Raw genomic sequence first — 22,893 nt, 5'->3', positions numbered from 1 at the left:
TCCGCTTATCGTAGCAACCACCGGAGCCGCAATGACGGCTAGTTAACAGTTAGGGAAGTGGAATAAACCAATTTGGAAAAAGGGGAGGTTATTTACTTAAATTGTGCCTAAGCTAACATTTTGCCATTATGCGTTGGTAGTTGAACTATAAAGGAATATTTTTGTGGTTTAAGTTAATCAATTATGTATGTCTTGTTACATATAATTCGATTTTTTTGGGGACTTTAGTCAAATGTACAGCATTATGACTCCCCTTCTTAACCGTATCTGAAGTCGTCATGCACACAGCTGTAGGAAACATTCAAGGTACACACATTTATTGCAATATTTTGTAATAATTTATTGTTTTCTGACCATATTTTGTAGATCCTATCATTGTACATGACGAGCAATACAAATAAATCGCTTACTGTCATCGAGGTTTATGGACCGATGCTACAAAGGGGACAGATAATCCAGCTAACTTGGGCTGCCACTTCACAGTGTGGCTTGTTAATGTAAACAATAACACACAAGTTGCAGACACTGGGTTTCAATTGTAAAAGTATTATTCTGTTATGCTTGTTTTGTATTTGCTCCTCAAATACAGTCCAATAATCATGACTGTACATATTGTTATCAGCAGGCTGCACATGACATTTTTAGGGTGTAGCTTTAGCTTGCTGTACATTCACACCCTCCGTCCTCAGTGTTTTTGCAATATTACACGCTGACTTCATTTCGACAACAGCATTCATATTCATATTTGATCCCTTTTATTTATCCAGTGTTTTGAGGTCTTTTTCAAGATGCACGTACTGCTTCTCAAAGAGCCAAGGGATGTAGATGCTGGACCAGATCCTTACATTAAGGTAAAGGCGATTTCCCCCATTAACTTGTATCCAATAGTAGCCTACTCAGTTCACACATATCCGTAGTCATAGTTTAATACTTTCTATTTGACTCCTAATTTTAAATTATTTCTATTCCCCAGGAGCTGGCATCACATGGTCACAAAGCAACCTTAATTCCTGTGTTGTCTTTTAAGTTTGTCTCATTAAACACCTTGTCAGATAAGGTAAAAGCACTTGTTAAAGTATTAGATTAATATATTTATTTCATTTATGTCATGTCAGTTCATTTCTATGACTCTCTATGTCAGCTTTTCCAGCCAGAAAAACATGGAGGGCTCATATTTACCAGTCCAAGGGCAGTGGAAGCTGTGAAGATGTGCTTAGAAGCAGATGAGAGAAGGGAAGGTCAGAAAATACAAAGAATATATTTCACAAATATTATAATGGTTGCACCTGTATCTCACTGGTATTACGATATTAAACCCCTGTTTGGCTAAATATCTATTAAGTCTGTGTACTGGATATCATAACCATTAACTAACAAATTTTTTTTTTTTTAAAGTCATTTAGCTTGATTAAATGTTAAATATTTTTCCTACATTATTTATTCAGAGTGGAATAACTCAGTGAAAGACAAATGGAATACCAAGTCCATCTATGTTGTTGGCAAGGCAACTGCTGCACTAGGTACGTTATTCACACATGAAAACACAAAAAACTACATCTTTGTGCATTTTACTTATTATAAACGTTTCTTATATTAATGCTAAGTGTAGGAGAGTGTGGCAGGCACCTGGTGCTGACATAAATGTGTGAAGTGATGTTAGTACCCTCGGTCATGAGGAAATAGGTTGTACACAAGTGACAGTTTGCTGTGAAACACAGTGACTGTATTTGGTCTTTAGAAAACGAGCAGGTGCTGCACCTTTCTGACGTGTGCTTTACCCTCTTTCTTCATGGTAAACATCAACAGTTGGATCTCTTTGTAGCTAGTTTTTATCATGTACTTATTTTGTTATTGAAGAAGTTAAAGTTAGAGTACAGTAAAAGTTACTTGTTTTAAGAATATTTGCATTGCCATGATATGATATCAGCATTGCTTATCATACTAATCTCCATGTTTTCTTATGTTTTAATCCTGCACAGTACGAAATCTTGGTCTGAACCCTTTGGGCGAGGACACTGGGACAGCAGACGTGCTATCACGTGTTATTATTGAAAGTATGATATAATTTTATACTCTCGCATTCTTCACAGTTTAATTCAATTTTTTTAATGATCCGTTCTGATAACAAATATGACCTTACACCTGATTCTCATCGCAGGAGAGGACACAAATATTCCACCACTTTTTTTCCCCTTTGGCTCAATCAAAAGAGAAGTCTTGCCAACGGCTTTAAGGGAAAGTGGTAAGCATTCCCCCATGTTGTGCCTCTCGATTAAAACTCAAGGTGACAAAACTCCCACTGGGGTTACACTAATTATAAAATAGTAATTGAACTACCTTTGTCACTGTGGGACTCTGTTTCTTTGTTTCCAGGAGTTCCCCTTGAGACGCTGACTGTCTATCAAACAGCTGAACATCCAGATCTGGCGAAAAATCTTAAGAACTACTACACAGAGCAGGTGAACCCCACTCTTACTACATTTTAAAGAGAACATTTGTATTTTTTGTGTGTTAACTGCATCTCTGTTTGCATTCACAGGGCACTCCAGCCAGTATAGCTTTCTTCAGTCCATCAGGAGTGAAGTTTTGCCTGGATGTGGTGCGCAGGCTGTCAGGTGAACAGCTGACTCAAATCAAGGTATGACCCCCACAGGCAAAATTCATCAGTCTAATTTATCAGATATTTGTTGCCTCTGTCAGTCATTTAAACCTTTTTTTGTTTCCAGTTTGCAGCCATAGGGCCCACTACACAAGACGCTATGACAGCAGAGGGCCTGTGTGTCAGCTGTACTGCAGAGAAGCCAACAGCTGAACACCTGGCAGCATCAATAGCCAAAGCTTTATAGTAACTACCCACCACCCTCAAATGTCCAACCGATCCACATTATCTTCTCTCTTTGTATATTCTGTATTTCAGTTTTCATGTTTTGTTATTTGTCTGTGTGCTGCTCTTCTTGCCAGTTTGGAAAGTTATTTTGCACTGAGAAAAAGTGGCTGTTGTGCCATACAAGCCATGAAAGTGTATATATTATAATTGTATTTATTGTTAAGCTTGCTCAAGACAGTCAATGTAGAGTTTGTTTTTGAAAATAAATTTAAGTCAGTGTGAAAAGTTTGGTTCATTTCAAAACCCTGTTCTGTTCAAAGCAGGTGTCAGCAGAGGTCATGACTGCCCTAAACCGCTGTTATTGTCCACATGAAAGTGAAGGTTTTCGCTACTTAGCACAGGTCAACAACAGTCTATCTAAAACTAGTGAAGTGTGTGTAAAACATCTATACAATTCAGTCAAATTCAGGAGTTGTAGGCAGTAAAGACAGGTTTACTTTTCACACAAAGCTGAGAAAAGTGGGATACCTCTGGAGAATCACACCTTTAGATAGGCGTGGAGAAACTCAGTATTTGCCTATAAAGCAGTGTGGTTTCTTACTTGCCTGCCATCATTTCACTTGTATATAGTCTCAGGAGTAAACCAACACCACGATGCTGACTTTTATCCAGCTGATAATTTTGCTTTTCTGGACAAGCATTAGCTCAGCTGATGCAGAGAAACTTTTCCATAATCGGGATCATTCTGATATGCAGATTCTTAATTCCCACCAAGCGGAGCTCATAACAGACAAGTACAATGCAGAGGTAAAAATCTCACATATTTTTTTCCCAATTGCTAACTGTGTTTTTGTATTTCAGCATATTTGGAACTTTGAAAATGTCTTGTTTAGTTGTTTCTCTCTAGATATGGATTCATTAAACCAGTCAACTGGGAGGAGAGTCAGTTTGAAGATTCAGACACTTCTTTTAATGATGACTTCCTAGATGACCTTCAAGCCATGGTCCAGGAGGGGACTTCACTCCCCCATTCAAGGGATGCTCATCCAGATGGTGATCAATATGACCGCAACAGTCCAACTAAAACCCAAGCATTTATTTCAGCACTTGAGGAGTTTCAGAGGGTATCGGGCTTGCCTGTCACAGGTGTGTTTGATGAGGCCACCAAGTTGGCCATGAACAAACCAAGGTGTGGAGTCCCTGACAAGAAGCTTGACCTAAACACTCCTGATATACCTGAGAACAGTAGTGCCTCAGATATTGAAAACAGTCCCAGTGATTCTTTTAATGAGACTGACAGTAACAACACATCAAGTGATATAATCAGTGACACTTCTTTTGGTTCTGTTAACTCCTCTGAGGAGGACTTACTCAGTTTTAATGACACAGAAAGTGTTCTCACAGGCATTTCCAATGATACCGTAGATCACACAAAAGACTTTACCAAAGACGACACTTTAAAAAATAGTTCACATGTTAACAACATGGACAGTCAAATTGTAAATATCAGTGTGAAAACGCTTCAGAGCGAAACAGTCCTGCGGAAACATCATCTTGCCACTCTTATATCCAAGAGTAGGCACAGGAGAGATTTGAGTGAAACAGGTTACATGGCCTTTTCTAAGAATGTTTTGAAATGGAGGTTGATTGGAGAAGGCTACAGCAATCAGTTGTCTATTGAGGATCAGAGGTACATCTTCAGGCTGGCCTTCAGGATGTGGAGTGAGGTGTCTCCGCTGGAGTTTGTAGAGGACACACATTCCCCACTGGAAGATATTGATATCAGGCTTGGCTTTGGCACAGGTAGGTCTAAGGAGCTCACGGAACTCATTACTATCATTCTTTGTTTGAATATAACATTTTTCTGTGAAGGTTCATTATTAAAAAAAAAAAATATGGTCACATATCATTAAGCTCTATAGTAATACATTAACATGAATATAACACCTGTTAAAGTACAATATTGAAGTGTTATTCATTCAGATATTCTGATATTTACAGATAATGAACAAATCATCATTTTTTAAATTCATACTTGACATTTGACTATATAAAGTAAAATGAAAATCATTTGGCCACTCTAGAATAGACTAGCTTTAATATCAAGAACCAACACTGCAGCAGTAATGCCTGTTAACAGTGTTCATAAGAGCTAGGATATTTTGGTTTTGTATAATAATGTTTTTTCTTTCTCTTATCTCCGGAGGGATTTAACTTTTCACTAAATCTGAGATTTGTGTGAAATAAAACATGCATTGACCCATATGTAAAGGTTGTTTTGCCCAAATTCACTGAAAAAAGATGGTCGCTTTGATAAATCTCTGCCACTCAGGTAGACATCTGGGATGTAATCAGAGGTTTGACGGGACTGGTCAGGAATTTGCCCACGCCTGGTTCCTGGGTGATATACACTTTGATGACGATGAACATTTCACTCATCCTAATGCCGGCAGTGGCATCAGCCTTCTTAAAGTAAGCAATAGCCTAATTAAAGTGTTCAAGTGATATTGCAGCCTGTAAGGAGGTCAATCCGAGCACTGAAACAATATAATGAAAAAAATAGATTCCGTTAAAGCTGATTAATTTTAAATTCTCCATGTATTAGGTCACAGTTCATGAGATTGGTCATGTCTTGGGTCTGCCTCACATCTACAGACCTGGATCTATAATGCAGCCCAGCTATCTGCCCCATGAGTCTGGCTTTGAGATGGACTGGATGGACAGGAAAGCCATACAGCACCTCTACGGTATATGATTTCGGCACCATCTAGTGGACACTTATAAACACAGCCCCAGAATGATATTCTGATAAATTGACACAAAACATTTTTTTTTCATCCAGGAGGCTGTAAGGGTCAATTCAGCACTGTATTTGATTGGATCAGAAAGGAAAAGACACCTTATGGGGAGGTAGTTGTCCGCTTTAACACCTATTTTGTCAGAGACGGATGGTACTGGCTTTATGAAAACAGAAATAACAGAACACGCTTTGGAGACCCAGTTGCACTGCAGATTGGCTGGCGTGGAATTCCTATTGATGGAGTGGATGCACATGTGCATGTGTGGTCCAGAAAAAGAGATGCAGTTTACTTCTTCAAAGGTAGATATATATGTATATATATATAGAGAGAGAGAGAGTGCATATTATACAAAAAGAGTAAGTGGCCAGTAGCTTTTCATAATATGGTTCTAAAGAGATGTTTGGTTGTTTTTGCATACAGGTACTCGGTTCTGGAGATATGACAGTGATAATGACCAGGTGTTCATACAGGACCCAGAAGGTCACCGCTATCCAAGGATAATCTCTGAGGGTTTCCCAGGGGTCTCGGGTCCCATTGACACAGCGATATATGACAGGAGAGACTCCCACATCTATTTCTTCAAAAGCACTCTTGTAAGAATCCTTATTTTCTCTTTAACACATGTGAAATGGGGAGATACAAAGGACAGGAAAGTGCATAGGGATTGTTAGATTAGGCATCTTAAAAACAACAGTAGATTTGAGCATTATCTGAGATGAAACCAATGGGGGGACAATTTAGGGGTTAAATCAAGGCAGGATTATCAACTGGGCAAAGTGGGTAACTGCTACTGCATTCCACCAGGTGCCACAAATGCCCCTGTCAAGTTTTGGTATTTCAATTGATTGTAGATTTGCCAGATAATATCAACTAATTCAAATCTAAATAAATCTAGTCTTATAATTTCACTATACAATTGTTTTCGTCAAATTAATATAAACTGACATACAGAAAACCTGGGGCCAAAGTACATACAATTTATTACACATCAGTATAGTACTACTGGTTGGTTTCTGTTAGTAATACAATTCTTACGGGGGAAAACAATTGTCTGTTCAAACAGGTGTATGCATTCAATGTGGAGACGAATGGCTTGGCAAGAGGCTTCCCCAAAAACATCCGAGATGTTTTCCCTCCAGTGGTGAGTGGAGATCATCCAGATGGCAACATTGACGCTGCCTACTTCTCCTACACCCACAATGCCATCTTTCTTCTCAAGGGCACGTGCTTCTGGCAGGTGGTGAGCAGCCGTGATCGTTGGCGCCGGCCCTCTCTGCCACGAAATGGCCTGCTGCCACACAAGGAGGTGGATCAGTACTGGTTCGACATCTGCAATGTTCATCCCACTGCACTCAAACTAACCCGCTGAGGGTGCTCAAGCAAAGATTCATTAAACCCTACTGATGTTTAATGATGTGTTTACATCTACATACTGTTTGTGTTACATGTATACATTATCTATGTTTTAACTCATATTACTGTACTCTCTAAGTACTGTACTCTCAAAAACTACTATTTAAGTATTTTGATGGCTCATTTTCAATTAAGTGTTTTATTTATATATCTAGCTGCTCTATCTTTCATTGTCTCCCACTTAGAGGTGCCAAATGCATTCTGGCATGGAAAAAATCCTAAAGGATGTCTTATGATTAAGATATTTAGAGCATAAGTGATAGTATACTTATTTATCAAATGTTTACTGTTCTTTATACAGACACCTATTGATATACATATAATATAGCTGATACCTGTCAGTGTTGTGCTGAGGGTTGCTCTATGTAAATCTTAATCTGTATAGGGAAGGAATTGCTTTCAAAGGGCACACTTACAAAAAAAAATGAGATGTTTATTCTAAAAAAAAAACACAGCTCACAATATATGTATCATGAAGTGTAAAGTGACTTCTCATGTAAAATACATTAGACCTATATCTATATGAAATATGTAAAAATAACTAAAATGCATGTATAAAAATGGAAATTTATTCAAAAGAATGCGAGTGGTTGGAGATGGAAAACATCTGGTCTTTTGACATAATGGTATAGAAAAAGACATCTTACATAATGATGTTCACAGTACATCCACAAAAATATTGCACACAGTGGCTTAAAAATAGGGATTCATTCAGATTCCTCAAATATGATTTTTTGTTCCTCCTTTTATTTGCACAATATGTTGCTGGGAGGAATGCAAAATGATTGCCAGATCCATTCGTTGTCCCATTGCTTAGTCCCATTGCTTCTCATTGGCTTGACTATCTGAGAGCACATCTGCACTGAATGTATGAAAACTATCACTTCCCTCTGAATTACCTTGCAGAATGTCAAATCCACAGCTGCCACAGGCAGGAAAGAAAGTCATGTGACCAGAAAACCATGATTCTCCCAATACAAAATTCCCTTCAGTGTTCTGTTGTGATTCATCTCTTGCAGTGCAACAAGCTTTTTGGGCTGATTTGGAAGGGAAAAAAAGTATAAGCTTTGTCAATAAAATCATGGAGGTGTTGGAAAACATCTATTTAGCAACCTGCGTCTTTGAATTCCTTCTTGTTATGAATAGTTTTGTTGAAGATTTACACGCTATCAATCAAAAAACAAGCCTATTGAAATTTAGATTGTAACAAAATGATTGAAAAAGGTCCTCGTCTTATTACTTAATGCAGTTCCATTTCATACTAATCATTTGAGCATGGTGCAAAGAAACAGACATCGATTCTGTAATCAATATGTTACTTGAACACTCTTATTAATTCAGCTCATTTTAGGAGATTAAGCTCCTGGTGGGCCCAAGATAACTAGCGTTGTGCTCCAGGCGCTCCATAGGCTATATTAATAAATTGAAGTAGAAATCAATTACAAGCAAAGGAACAAAATGTCAGGGTAAGAGGAGCTACAGAGACGGATTTCATAAGATGATGAGTCTGCTCTCACATTTACAGAAAGGGCTTCGCTTCCTGAGGAAGCACTGACAGCATACAAATAAACACCCTTGTTCATCTTTCCCTGCTGAAGATGTCTGCTTGTTTTCTTGAGATAAAATTCAGAGATGCTTTATAATTTTCATGTTATGTCTGGAATTTCAGTGAATGAATAGCAGGCATCATTTATGGCTCCTTGGTTCAGCAAAAGTCCACTTAAAATGTAGCAGTTGAAGATAATTATAATATTTACTGGGCTATTTTATCACCAAGAGCGCTAATAGACATTCTTTAATTCATAATGAGCTCATGTATCTAATATGCCTGTTGCTATATATAATATGTTTGTTGCTGCAGTATGTCGCTGTGTGGTTGACATCTCAGCAGGAATTATTGATAGACTAATATTGAATCCAAGTACATAAGATGATGCAGTATAGTGGAGGCTTGTGATCTGTTTGTTTATCCCATTATGAAGTACCATACATCTCTTGCACCCTGGAGTTCCTCATACAGAGGAATCCTAAATGCAAATTGTTATTCACACATGCGAGGCCCTGGCTGCCATACTGCACAGCTCGTTGATCTGTGCTTTTACACTAACAGTGCTGCTATCGAAGCTCCCTTTCCTACACCATGGGCCTCTATGGATGCGACGAGGATAAATGAGATCAGTCATGCTGATGGATCCTGAGCTGCAGCAGCTCCAGAGGGACACAAAAACCTGTCATGGCACAGCAATCCACATGGGAGGAACTTCAGAAACATTCATACAATAAAAATCCCCTAAACTCTGTTAAGAAATGAAAATAACTTGCAGTGCTACTGCCTCAAGTGTGTCTCAGAGCTGTGTGGATGGAACATTTAGGAATAAATCATGTCTAGTATCTATTAAACTGAATGTAATACAATAGTGTGTCTTTGTGTGCACGCCAAGGGATAAGTTCAACAAACCACTGCATGTAGATAACGTGTTGCATTATGATTCTTGTCTGTGAGATCTAGTATTTTCATGTTGTCCCGTCTCTGGGGTTGAATTAATAGTGAGTTCAAGGATGATATCACTTTCAATATGTTCACAGAAAGACAACATTTACACAGTAAACAATTCCACTATCTCCCTTGTGATAGAGAGGATGGCATTTTTTCTGTGAGTCACAGAACAAGGGAAGGATGTCGTGAATAGTTTCAATTTATTAAACACTTGTGTTGAAGACGTTGAATTTCTTTTACTTTACTCTTTGTACATGTGGTAGTATTCACACAGCACTATTAAAATCTGTCATGCTTTGTCTGTCCACTGTCTGCCCTTGGGGAAATAGAGCATGTGAAGTGGTAACCTCATAGGAAAAGGAATAAACAATTCCATTACTTCAAGGGTATTGATCAGCTGCCATGGAGAGGACTCATGAGGATGGAACAGCTTCCTGCATCCCATTCCTCCATTTCACTGTATCAAGATATTGCCTAACACCCACCTTATTATGACACACCAACTGAATTCAATTTTTCAGTGTCTTGCATTTTTACCCTTATGAACACAAGCTGTGTCATTTCTTTAATGAATTGTTGGAATATCATATCTGACACAAAAGCAACAACACAATGGGCAAAATAATTGACATGTAACCTAAAAGTCAGTACAGTACACGGAAGAGCAGATTTAAGCAGAAAAAGCTGAGATATCCCAACTTATAGCCCCTAATATGAGGTCCAAAAAAACAAAGACACTCATCTCCCATTACACAATTTTGTTAGGAGCCCCCAAGCCCACATTTACAAACTCTGTAACTGTTTTTTATTGCAGACTTTCTTTTAAAATATCCTGAGTGTCCAAGCCCAAGCCAAGCTAACCTTATTTTCTCATTTAGAAATACATTACACAACTGTTTGCACTGACTATGAGGAATTCCCCATGAGAGGTCAACTGAACTTTTATGTATGTAAAGGGTTCAGAGGCTCCTCTTTTCTTTTCTTTTTTGTACATCTAATAACTAACAAGAAAATAAGAAAAACACTTATGCAGTTTTGCATTAAAACATAATCCTTTCGACAATATAAAAGATAATATCTTGTGATTAGGAGAAAATATTAATTTCATGTTCAGTCCATGTGTTTTGAGCTCTTTATGTTTTCATACTTCCATATGAACCCTTCTAAGTATCACATCCATATATACACACACACCAGCACTTTATCTTCATCAAAATACCTTTGACAGGCCATAGATTAGCATCTACACCTATACCATGATATCTGCTGTAATAAAATGTATATGTAGAGCATTATATTATGCCTTCAAGCAGTTAAACTCCTCTGTCAAAGTACTCCTGCAGGCCAGTAGAGGGCAACCTCTACACATAGAAGTAGTCCCCCTGCATGGCTATGTAGACTGATAATAGGTCAGTTCCTGTGTTCTCTGTCCCTCAGTGATATCCGTTTCTTGCCAGTTAATGATCCAGTCTTCACAGTAGCATCTAATGTTCAAATGATTATGAGCAGCTGTCAGTCAAATTAGAAGTATAGAGTCACATATTTATGTCATTATACACCCATGATGATCCGTTTAAACAACACTGGATTCAGCATTAGCTTTTATTTACTTTCATTGTTTTAAAAATTGGGCAGATGAAGCATATTTTGGACAAATGCAATGGTATGTGAATGGCAATGTGTATTTTTGTGCTATTGTTGCTGGATCTTCGCCATTGGTGACTCATTGTGTTGCATTTCTGTGCATTCTTGAATGTGTCAGGAGTATTTTAAGGGCAGAATAAGAACAGAGAGGATTCTTTCCGCATACTTTAAATGTCCCCTGTTGTCAGAGACCTTTGGGGAAAGGCTGACGTGTGTTTTTTTGTTTGTTTTCTGAAATGACAGGTTATGGAAATACATTTACCTGGGTATACACATGCTACGTATTATGTTTCACTATGTTTGAAAGGGAATTTGTCGGAGCTGCCAAAGATTCCGCTGCCATAACAAGGTAGAGTGCGGCTCAGCATTTATTCCACAGTAATAAGCGTGGAATTTAGACTTTCCTGAAAAGCAGATTGTGAGCTGAAAGTTGTTTTGCACATTAACTCTGAGTGGCATAGTTAACAAGGCTCTGGCTTGTTTACAGTGGTTCAAAAATTAAGCAGTCTCTCAGCTCATTCAGCAAGAGGCACACATAGTTACACACATACTCACAAACATGCAACCACATTTGTAAATGCATACACATGTTCACCGTGATAAGAATCACACACACACAGATGTTCCCTCACATGTGTTTCTCTCTCTCCCTCCCTTTCAGCTCCTCTTCTTTCCCCCTGATAAAGAAGTTCAGATTAAAAGAGAAAAACACTGACTGATGCCTCCACGACATTCAAATCAATATTTCAAAAGCTTTATCATCAAATAGTTTCGAGCAGAGTGCTCCTCACTAAGGATCTTTAATGTTGAGGAGAGGTAAATAGGATTCGGAATTCACAAACCCGAGCTTTCATGCAGTCATTATACCGTGGCGAAGAATAAACTCTCTTTGTGTGACGGAGAACTGTATAAGTCTGCAGTAAAAGCAGTTTTTTAGATGACAGAACAAGTATCTCTAATTTTTTATCCCTCCTTGGTTACACATGTAAGCAGGAGTCTCTATGCCAAAATGGAAATAGTACAGTAATTACATGTCTTCTCTTGAGAATAGTCCATGTATCAAACAGACTAATTTGAATCAGGAATCCAAATCATGCAAGTGTAATTAAATATTGTGTAGCCTCATGCATTATGCAGCATTTAGGTATTGACTAAATACCTGATAAACAAATAGTGTGGGTGTGGAAGATGATATGTTTGTCATACCACAAGCAATCCACTCAATAAATGGATACAGCCCACTAATTTGCCTCCATATTTGGCAAAGGAATCTCTCCGACCCGCCACAAACTGAACCTTGACCTTTGGTTAAGGAAGAGTTTTGAAGACAAAACAAGGGGCTTTCTGGTGATGTCAGTCTGAGTGGCAGCTGCAGGTCACGGGGGGAGGGACAAGGCTGTCCCACGCATGGCCACACAGAAGTGACTGCCCAGCCACCACCTCCACTCTGAGCCTGGGAAAGGGACAGGAACAGTACATGCCATAGCAGTCTTTGTTAAAGAGGAGCAAAAATTAAAAGAAGTCTGGACATGGGGCTGGTGGCTACGACAGATAAAAAAAGATCTAACACTTAGACAATCTTCAAATTGTATTCCTCTGTTTTGTTGACTTGGCTTGCATTTCAGTTCAAACAGATTTAAAAAACGGTTTTACCTTTAGTGGTGTCTAGCCATGCTCAACAAATTTTTGTTAGCAAAGCAGATTAAATTCTATTCATATCAATTGTATTGGGGTGGAGGCAGAAATCTCAGATGTCTCAAAACCTTAGTAAAAAAATTTAAAAAAATAAACTACCTGCATGGTTAGATACAACTAGAGAAATGTATGTTTTTTGTAATTTGGGTGAACCAACTCTTTGATTAGTCTGTGAGAAGTCATGGACTACTGCTGTCACGTAGAGTCTTTTGATTAATTTGTACATCAGCAACAGCAGCAGCAACAGCATCTTTTCATTTACTTTCAAGTGTCTCTTTTTGCACTGATCACAAGTCCCAACTTCATGCACTCACACAAAATATGGCACGATGCTGTCACCACCTGTCAACAAAATGAGCTGTAAATGAGCAGTGCTTTCATTCACTTCTGAGCCACAGAAACACACCTGGTGCTCCAAAGGAATAATGTCAAGTGGTCAAGCTTTGGGGTTTGTCTTTCCTCCTCTGTTCCTCCTCTCACTCACCACTACAACTATCATCAGCTGTCCTTCTCTCCCTCCATCTCTTTCCTGTGGCTGCTTCCAGATCCCACCCTGATTCTCTCACCTCAGCATCCCTCCCCCCCCTCTATCTTCTCCTTCCTCCCTCTCTCCTCTCATTTCTACCAGAGTAACAGATGGGGTTGAACTCGGATGGGAGGGGGGGTGGGGGGGGGGGGGGGTGTGGTGGTGGGATGATGGTTGGATATGAACAGTCCTTTGGTTAACAGGGGGGAAGGGTGTCACACTTTGCGTTACATGCCAGTCTATGTTTGTGTGCTCAGGTTTCACTTTCAAATTAAATTTTGAAGAGATATTTATGCATATGATTTGTTAAAAAAAATTTTAAAAAAGGAATCAATGGATAAATATTTAGTCCTTTAACATGTGAACAAAAAATTAACTGTATAAATCTGTTGTTCTTACCAAGTAATTATTTGAAGAATGTGTTGGGGGTTTTTATCGTTTGGAGAAGTTCTCCATCCTTTCCAGACTTAATTACTATCCCATTGCCTGCCTGAGTGGTAAAGACCATTGACATCTCAACTCATACAGAATGCTCCAAATCAGAGAAAATGACTGTTCATTTAATCTTCACTTTGCAAAAGCTTCCACAACTGATTTTAAGATTGTATTTGTTGCTTCCCATAGTTTTAGTCTAGCATACGTGCATGCCTTAGATCATGCAACTCCCCTGGTTTAGACTGATAACATAATTTAGGTTTATTTCAACCTAAGTCTTATTTTCATAGTATTATAGTAATGCTATGTGGTGAGATCTGGGGCCAGGAAAACCGCAAACTTTTAGATTAGCAACATGTATTTGGAAGAGAAGACTATCGGTGAAATTATCATCGGCCCTTTGAAAACTAACAACAGTTTACAGACTTCCTGGTTCAGCTTGGACAAACCATAATTACTGTAGTTTTTGCATGCACACAGTTTTCCTGTTCAGTGAAAGGCATTATCAGCAATGTGTCTTAGATAAACTGTTAGCGAGGGCTTCAGCTCCCTATGAAATGCCGACAGGAGCTCTCCCGAGGCATGCCACCCTTAACAAGGCCCCCCAGCCCACCAGAGATTAGGCTAACCTTTCACATTGACAGTGGACACAGTGAATTACTGCCACTTTTCTCCCATAGATTCTATTCTCAGGGCGCCTTACAAAATTTTGACACATTTGCTCTGCGATAAAAATATCATGTACAACATTTCCATCCTGGGATATATGATGAAATCGTGCTGCAATGTGTGGTATCATTCCTTTATTTGTCAATAAGAATGTTGCCAAATCATAATCTAAGAATCTTCTCCTTCCTTCCTTCCTTCCTTCCTTCCTTCCTTCCTTCCTTCCTTCATTAATCCCTTCCTTTCTTTCTTCTTTCCCTCCCTCCTTTCTTCCTGTAGTGTTTATATGTTTCTTCGTAAAACACACATGTTACAGTATCCTGTGTTCATGAAAGATGCATTTCCAGACATCTCTCCACTCAACACAAACAGCAGGATAGTTGTTTTGCAGCACCGCAGCTGAAGCCTATTTGAAAATAGACCCCAGACTTGTTCTTCTCCAAACAGCTGCTATTATTCATGATTGCCAGCTAAGGAATGTATTTCATATGTCAGTGTCAGAGAGATTATATTATGTTACAACCTCTGGCTGGTGTTGGTAGCGTTTTTTTTTCATGTACCAAACAGTGCATCAGTAAAATAAATACTGCATGCCTTTCACCTTGAAGGATGTGGTATGTATTATAACCTGTGCTCCAAGAAGCTTTGTATATCAGCCATGAGAGATTTATGCCTTTAGAGGAGAAGCTCTCACCTCCGTAATGTTCTTACATTACATTTTGAAATACTTAGTAGGCAGGAATCTTGCTGGGAGCTCGGGTTTGGGCTTTGACTCCCTCCCATGTAGGTCACACCTTATTATGGCAAATTTAAAAGTTCTTGCCATGACTCTCTGTTTAGAAAATGAGGAGGTCCCCTGTGTGCATGTGTGTCACGGATTTAAATGGTACCGTTTCACCTCCTTTCTGGAGTGTTTTGTTTGATCTAAATGAGAATTCGGAGAAAGTGGAACAGCTCGTGAAGGAGCAGTGAGAAATCGAGACTGACGTTGCCACCTCATAGCCCTGAAATTGTGCGGAGTAGTTGTGCCAGTCTCTTTGTTTGGAGATTAATGTTGCGTCAGTCACATTCTTTGTATGAGGGACACTAGCCAAACTGCATGGTGAAATCTAGCTACATCAAAAACACCCATTCTGATGCAGGAGAAAATAGAAGAGCAGAATTTGGAGAAAATCATAAATCTATCTGACATGCATGGGCTCCTGCTGTTATGAGCTATTGATATTCTGCCAGTCAAACCTTGCCATTTGTGGCATCATCAACCACTGTGTTTTAACTTTGTGTGTACATCTTTGTATGTGGGTGGACCATAGCTGGGTTGTGTTACGCGGCTGTACACACATAGCACTGAATTAGGAGGCCCCGCTTTCTCTTTTTTTTCCTGCAGGCTTTGCTCTGGGGCATGACACATTTCTGAGGGGCTTTGGATCCCCTGGCCTGATAATTCCTTCAATTATTCAGTGGTTGGCTGGCAGATGAAGTGAGGCCATGAATAAAGCAAATCTGTGGGCATACGAGCACTGACAATACAAACACACTATTAGCACTCATTTCCTCTGCTCGTCCTTGAAGATACACCACAGTATCCTCTGAAAATGGAGCGGAGATGCTGAAGGCAGGAGTTAATGATTATAAAGGTTTGCCTGGGCAGAGCTCTCAGGCACACTACCTGTTCAAACAACAAAGTTAGGAGGGGGTCAAAGCGCCACGATAAATCCCAGCCAAACTCTTGTAGGAGTGAGATTATTGCTGCTTGTCAAGTCAGCTCTTGGGGTCTTTCTTTCACTTTCTCCGTAGGTCTTTGTGAAGTCAGGCGAGTGCTTTTTCAGTGCTTGCACATCGTGACTTGCTAGAACTAACATGCATCAGATTATAGCTCTTTTCTTGTGGCAAGGCACCAGCACCAGTCCACTGACAGCACTGCGACTCTTAATAAAAGGCTGATCTTCACAGACACCCTGTCCTCCTCTAACTTAGTGCAGTCAAGTGTAGGACAAAAGCAAAAGAAGGGGTGCTGTGCTCCGCCCTAATGAAGTTGTAGGTTTGTTCCTCGCTGCGCTCTGTTGGAGAAACAAAGCTAATCATAGTGAGAGCAGCCCCAGACTGCTACACCGAGGAACCAGGTGCTTGTTCTTTTTTTCCCGTCTTCTTCTTTTCCTTTTTTTCCACAGAGCACCTGCCTTTAACCATCTGCACCTGCTGTCTGTAATAAGACAAGGGTGCAGCTCACAGCACTCCCTGGATGTATGATGGGATAGTGCAGTAGATTGTGATGATGCCTCAACGACATACAGTGCACACACATCTCTTATATCCTCCTGAGTCTCCATAAATCCTCCAAGGGAGGAAGAAACAAAACAAGGACAAAATCTAGTATATGGATTGTGTATTGTCAATGCATGAAATTGTGGCCAGTTTATTACAGGTACAGTCAGTGGTAGTGTCTATAATGAGAATTCCTGGATATTAAATGTTAATCTGCCATTTTCTGTAGTGATCTCAGTAATATGTGTTGTTAAAGTGAACTGAAGTAGCATAACATGACTTAGTTAAGCAACATTTGAGTTTTTTTTTAAAAAAAGGTTAAAAATGCAGTTGCAATTACAATAGCCTATTTTTCACTCACATCTTGGGATGTTTTATTTGAAAGAGAACTTAATTATATTGTAATTATCTGTTAACCCCCCCCCCACCCCCCCCCCCCTGCTCTTTTATCTGTTTTTTGTCTGTAAACATATGGTATCATCCATATGTTTATGTAGGATTAGCATGCTAGGCTAACAGTCTGTCAGCTGTGTGACTTTATAACCGTGCCTTGATGTCTTTCAGAACACACAAACACCACAACACACCTGTCACCTGTCCAGCTTGATGCTGTTAAACCAGCCAGACATTGGGCATTATAGCTGGGTCTGATCCATTACCGGTCAAGCCAAAAATAATCTGACTCAACCACAGATGTGTAAAAACTGGATAGGGTGCCTCAATTTAATCTCGTAACCAATTTATCCCAGTGGTCAGTCATAGTATTGCAGCAAAGAGAGCATTTTCCCAATAAGGCACCATTGTAAATGAACTGCAAACAAGGTCAATTATGACTCCATAACTATGGAGGTTACATATTTATAAAACTTTCCTCGAGCCAAGAAAATCGATTTAAAAATCCGTAACATCATCACAATGTAAAGTCTATGGGCTAAGCAGGAGAAACACTAATGTGCATATTCATTGGGCCACACAAAGTGTAAGTGCACCTGGAAGGTAGAAACTTTTTTTTGCTGTGCCAGGCAAGCAATTCTTACTGGACTGAATGGGTCCAGCTCTTATAATACATTCATGGGCTCAACACTGACCCTCTTTGTTGCCCTGACAGGAAACTGAGCAAGGAAATGAGTCAGAGCAGGGGCATAGATTCTGCCTCTCACATGTATGGTAAGATTAAACTACCACTGTGTGCAGACAAAACTGTCAAACAGCTTTAGATTGGTGCTGCATGTATTTAGGAAACCCCGGCCCTTTTCACTCCTGCAGTGTCCATTGTTGCATGATTTTAATCTCCTCAGCAACAGACTCCTGATGTATTTGGTTCACAGGAAGGTCAAGGACGAGCCCAATGCCCCACCCTCTTCCTGCAACAAAGCTTGTGAGCAGGACAAAAAGACTGCCAATAACTCTGAGCTGCCACACCTACTCATCACAAGGGTCAAGTCTGATATATTGCTTTGCAATGGCGACTTTGTGTATCTTGTGCCTACAACAAGTGAATAACTGAAATGTTCTGGTCATAAGTGAACAAAAAAAAAAACTGTATCCAGAGTTTTTTGAATGTTTTCAGAATGATTAATACCAGAATGTTTTGCCTTAGGCTGGTGTTGCAATCAAACTTCAGTTGGCTGAATTTTGTTTTTGGACAAAAGTTTGGCCTTCAAAAACTAAATACTTCACCTGTGAATTAAAGTCCAAATGAATAATACAGCAAATTCTTTTGAATACAGGATACAAGTGAAGATGAAAATATGCGCCACCCTGCACTTCAGTCTCTCACTCTGGCGATGCCTCTTTGATGTGTGAGGTAGAAAAAGCTGTGCACCTGTGGGGAGCATAAGAGCATGATGGTGGTAGAGGGGACATTGTGTGTGTGTGTGTGTGTGTGTGTGTGTGTGTGTGTGTGTGTGTGTGTTTGTGTGTGTGTGTGTGTGTGTGTGTGTGTGTGTGTGTGTGTGTGTGTGTGTGTGTGTGTTTGTGTGTGTGTGTGTGTGTGTGTGTGTAGGTGGGGGGGGTGGCGCTGCAGGGTTGTGAGCGCCCGCCAACTAACTTGAGTGTCTATCCACCTTAGCCTGCTGCTGTTGCTGCCAGCATTGCCGCGCCAGACTCTGCTCGTCCAGATAAACAAATGCTAGACAAATTTCTCTTTGTTAAACCTGTGTCGAATGCTGCATAATAATGAAGGCTGGTGCTGCCAGAGCATGTGTCCAGCCAGTAATGATCCTCCTGTCTAAGAGGACAATGAGGAAAGAATGTATTCATACAGACGGACCCTCTGCTGCTCTGCTGTACATTCTTCCTTCCTGGACTGTCTTGGCTTCTGCGTTAATTCGCCTCTGTAAACACAGTAGTCCAGTCACTCCACACTATTATCCTTGAATGTATTCATAGCAGATCTGGGATGCAGCCCAGGGCATCATTCTTACCATTCTTTTTTGGCCATGACTTATCATTCAACCAACTCTGATATCACAACACTGAACCTTTCAGTTGGCTTGCTTGTACCCAAAGGGAGACTAAATGCTAAAATGAAATTGCAACAGAGTGAGAAAAGTCTCAGCACTGCTTGATAAAATGCTAAATCTGGGTGATCTTATGACAGAGATCAGTTGTACCTTTCTTAACGCCTTGCTCCAGCAGTGCCCACTTCTCAAAGAAAACATAATCGTAAGCAATGCTGCTTTAAAATCCTCATCTTAGTAAAAAAAAAAACATCTCAGCTATTCTCGGTGGGTTCTACCTAATTATGCATGGAAGATGTCTGAGGGCTGTGGGGGAAGGAGGTGAGAAAGGCTGGCTAGTGGTGGACTTTGTGTGGCTTGAGTGCACTGCTGAAGGCAGCCAAAGACTACTTTGATACCTGGCAGCTGGATCTCCCTGGTGCAGATTAAAATTACTTTCAGAATATCATGCATCATTATGGCTGAAAAATTTGCCAGATCACAAGGTTACTGTGATAATGAGGAGATGACGACAAGGTAAACTGCTGCAGTGAGACGTGGATTCAAATGTGACGCATATTTACCTTAGGGGGCTGGAAGGGGAGGGGGGGGTATCTCATTTTCTGCAGGGCGACCCGTTCCAGAGGTCATATCCAATTAAACAAACAAGATGAATGTAGGATTCTCCTCCTTGTGTTAAATGCAAAAAGCTGGTCCCCAATCTGGTGTAAAAATGCAAAGACTGCCCTGGAGGATTTGATCATTTGAAATTCTCATTTTTACCCCATCCACTCACGTATGTAATATCCTCTTTGTCAAATATGTATGTAATGGGACTGTGAAGAGAGCTAACACACACAGCGCCCTGAGAAAAAGTACATCTTTAGCTGTTGCATAGCAGCCGTGTATTTGATGTACGTTCAACACTGTATTACTGAGAGTAATGTGATCTGGACAAAATAGATTTATTAAGTGTGTTTGTTCACTGAGTGTACAGTTAATCCCACAATGCTTATACATACAACTAATGTTTCAGCAATTAATTTTATTCAAAGCACCTTCTTACAATATTTTATATACTGACAATGGGTTCAATGATGTGAAAGGACTTGCTTGTGGAGACAATCCCACTGAGAAGGGAGCACTTCCCCATAGCTGTACAGAGTATTTCGGGATATTTTAGGTCACTGTTTTAATCTAAAGGCCCGCAAATGTTTTGGTTCAGTCTTGCTGCTCTCATGAACCCTGTCTTTCAGCAGCACCAGGCAGCTGTTTTCACCAGACAACCTCTGACGAAATCACCATTAGCTATTTCTCCAGCATCAAACAGCTGTATTTTATTCAGTGCTATTTGATTATTATTACTGGCAAATTAATATGTAAACAGCATTTTAATGTCGTAGTTTGAAAAGTGGAGCTAACTAACTACTTTGTATACTGTTGAACAGTTTAATCCATATCAGTGCAGCAGAAAATCTGAATCTGCAAAGTAACTAATAGGTCTAGCCTTTAGATAAAGATATAGTGACATAAAAAGTAAACATTTTCCCTTTGAAATGTGAGTATGGAGTAAATACATAAAGGAACTTAGAATCGAGTAAGGTAAGAGTACCAAAAAGTAGTATTCAAGCATAGTACTTACATAATGGCACTTGTTTGCTTTCCATTAGATTTTAACTGTGTGACAGTACAATTACTACTGTAATATATACTCTATTGAATGTGTGTGTGATTGATAATTTTGTTGAGACATCAAGACCCCTGACATCTCATCAGCAGCTGACCAGGCATATGTCTAATTCTGCTCAATGACCAAAGTCTGTGATGCAGACCTGATGCTGCTGCTGCTGCTGCTACTGCTGCTGCTGCTGCTGCTGCTGCTGCTGCTGCTGCTGCTGCTGCTGCTGCTGCTGCTGCTGCTTGAAATGACAGACGCTCTGATTTAGTTTTTATTGCTGAATCTTACTCCGGTAATGAAGTTGGGACTGTTATGTTTCTCTCATTACCTTTTCATTAAAGATATGACTAGAAAATGGGGTTGCCATGGCGATGGCTCCATGAAGTCTCCAAGCTATATGCAGAGCTGCATTGTTTACTCTTTTGCCAAGACTGCTGTCTTCAATGGGAAACGATTACTTTTTTTTTCTCTCCTGTGCCTTCATCTTTTTGCTTCCTTTTACAGATCAGACAATGACCTAATGCAAATACAACATTCTTCTGAGGTCCTATTTGTTAATGCGTTTCATTAGTTTGCTCATTGCTCCCAAAATGATAGCTGTTGCTACTCTGTTGGGCGAGTGAAGGAAAAAAAAGGGATTCACAGGCTCTAAGCAGTAATTTACACCGAAGAGATTAAAGAAAATGGTATGGAGCCATTTTGTCTGAATGACAGTCGGGCTTAACGTCTGCAGAAGCAACTGCCAATTTTCTTTAGCATTACCTGGTAAAGGGAAGAAAGTATTTCATTGGTCATGATTAATATAAGCATAAGTAAAATTAACTGACAATCATAAAGATATGTAAACCCATCTTTCCATTCATCTCCTTCCATCCATGCTATCCAAATGAAAACTTTATTACCAGGAGCAACTCATCACGGTGCCTACAAGCAAGGTAAATAACAGAGGGTAAAGACATAGTCACAACCTTTTTTCCTCATTCATCAGCAGCATTTTCCAAGCCATTAGCTCTGTCATTGCTTCCTATACTTTTCATGTCTGCTGGCTGGCTTCACCCTCAGTACTGTGATTAGTTCAAGCAGGATGCCGCTCATCGATTTTGCTCCACTGGGTGTTAGTTAACCCTCTGCCAGCTTTTAATTGCTTCTCCTGACTGTTAAGGCAGTACATGGCTCCTGCGGAATAAAGACTCGGATCTTGTTTGAATGCTCTTAGGCCGCTTCGAAAACATGCACTACGGTGCCTTTCAAAACATTGAAATGCACCAAATTCTATCTGCGCTATCAAGAAATAAACATGTTTTGCTTGTATCCAAGAATAAGGTGTTTAATTGAATGTGTTACCTGCTGGCAGCAATTACCTTTATGCCAATAGGTATGGATGGAGACAGAAACAGATGAAAGCAGAGAAATGTTTAGTTTCTCTCTCTCTCTCTGTCTCTCTCTCTGTCTCTCTCTCTCTCTCTCTCTCTCTCTCTCTCTCTCTCTCTCTCTCTCTCTCTCTCTCTCTCTCTCTCTCTCTCTCTCTCTCACTGACTATGTCTCTCTTCCCACCTTATTGTGTTTTCGGAAAGTAACATGGGCTCCAGCATGATTGACAGAGACATGATAGCTGTGGTAAACAAAAGGTGCTGCATGTACACAGAGAGATGAGCATGGAATGGGTTTTTGAAAACAATAAATCACTACTGCTGGCTGCCCTGAACCTCATTTGAATTGGATTACCATTGGATCTCTTGTGATGCAATGTGTATTTTCCTCTCAAAAACAAACATCTTTAAGGGAGAAAGCAATTTAGACATAAATGATAAGGTTACTAAAGTATCTGTTCTGCCTGTAACTGTTTGATGCTGTTCATTGATCGTGCTTTATCATTTCTAATGAGCTCTGTGGTCATATTTGTTCTGTATTTTTAATTATATATCAACATTACAACATCAAACCTATTATCTTAACACTGGAAAGCTAATATTTAAAGGTGATAACTTTTTAGATTGCAAACACA

The 22,893-nt window shown here is 39.7% G+C and overlaps 2 protein-coding genes across 2 annotated transcripts; both read left to right on the top strand.

Annotated features, from left to right (window-relative positions):
• Positions 1-66: 66 nt before the first annotated feature.
• Positions 67-3,115, top strand: uros (uroporphyrinogen III synthase). The gene is made up of 10 exons (XM_062442396.1): positions 67-306; positions 768-851; positions 974-1,057; positions 1,142-1,238; positions 1,446-1,520; positions 1,980-2,054; positions 2,159-2,242; positions 2,374-2,459; positions 2,540-2,638; positions 2,727-3,115. The coding sequence occupies exons 2-10, from the start codon at positions 789-791 to the stop codon at positions 2,844-2,846; spliced, it is 783 nt and encodes a 260-aa protein (XP_062298380.1). The 5' UTR covers positions 67-306; positions 768-788; the 3' UTR covers positions 2,847-3,115.
• A 366-nt stretch (positions 3,116-3,481) lies between these two features.
• On the top strand, positions 3,482-6,997 carry mmp21 (matrix metallopeptidase 21). The gene is made up of 8 exons (XM_062442395.1): positions 3,482-3,634; positions 3,721-4,141; positions 4,364-4,630; positions 5,160-5,299; positions 5,433-5,574; positions 5,670-5,927; positions 6,049-6,221; positions 6,692-6,997. The coding sequence occupies exons 1-8, from the start codon at positions 3,482-3,484 to the stop codon at positions 6,995-6,997; spliced, it is 1,860 nt and encodes a 619-aa protein (XP_062298379.1).
• Positions 6,998-22,893: the final 15,896 nt, after the last annotated feature.

The sequence above is a fragment of the Scomber scombrus genome, chromosome 21 (assembly GCF_963691925.1).
Source record: "Scomber scombrus chromosome 21, fScoSco1.1, whole genome shotgun sequence".
Classification (NCBI taxonomy): Eukaryota; Metazoa; Chordata; class Actinopteri; order Scombriformes; family Scombridae; genus Scomber; species Scomber scombrus.
This window is presented reverse-complemented; position numbering and strand designations above follow the sequence as displayed.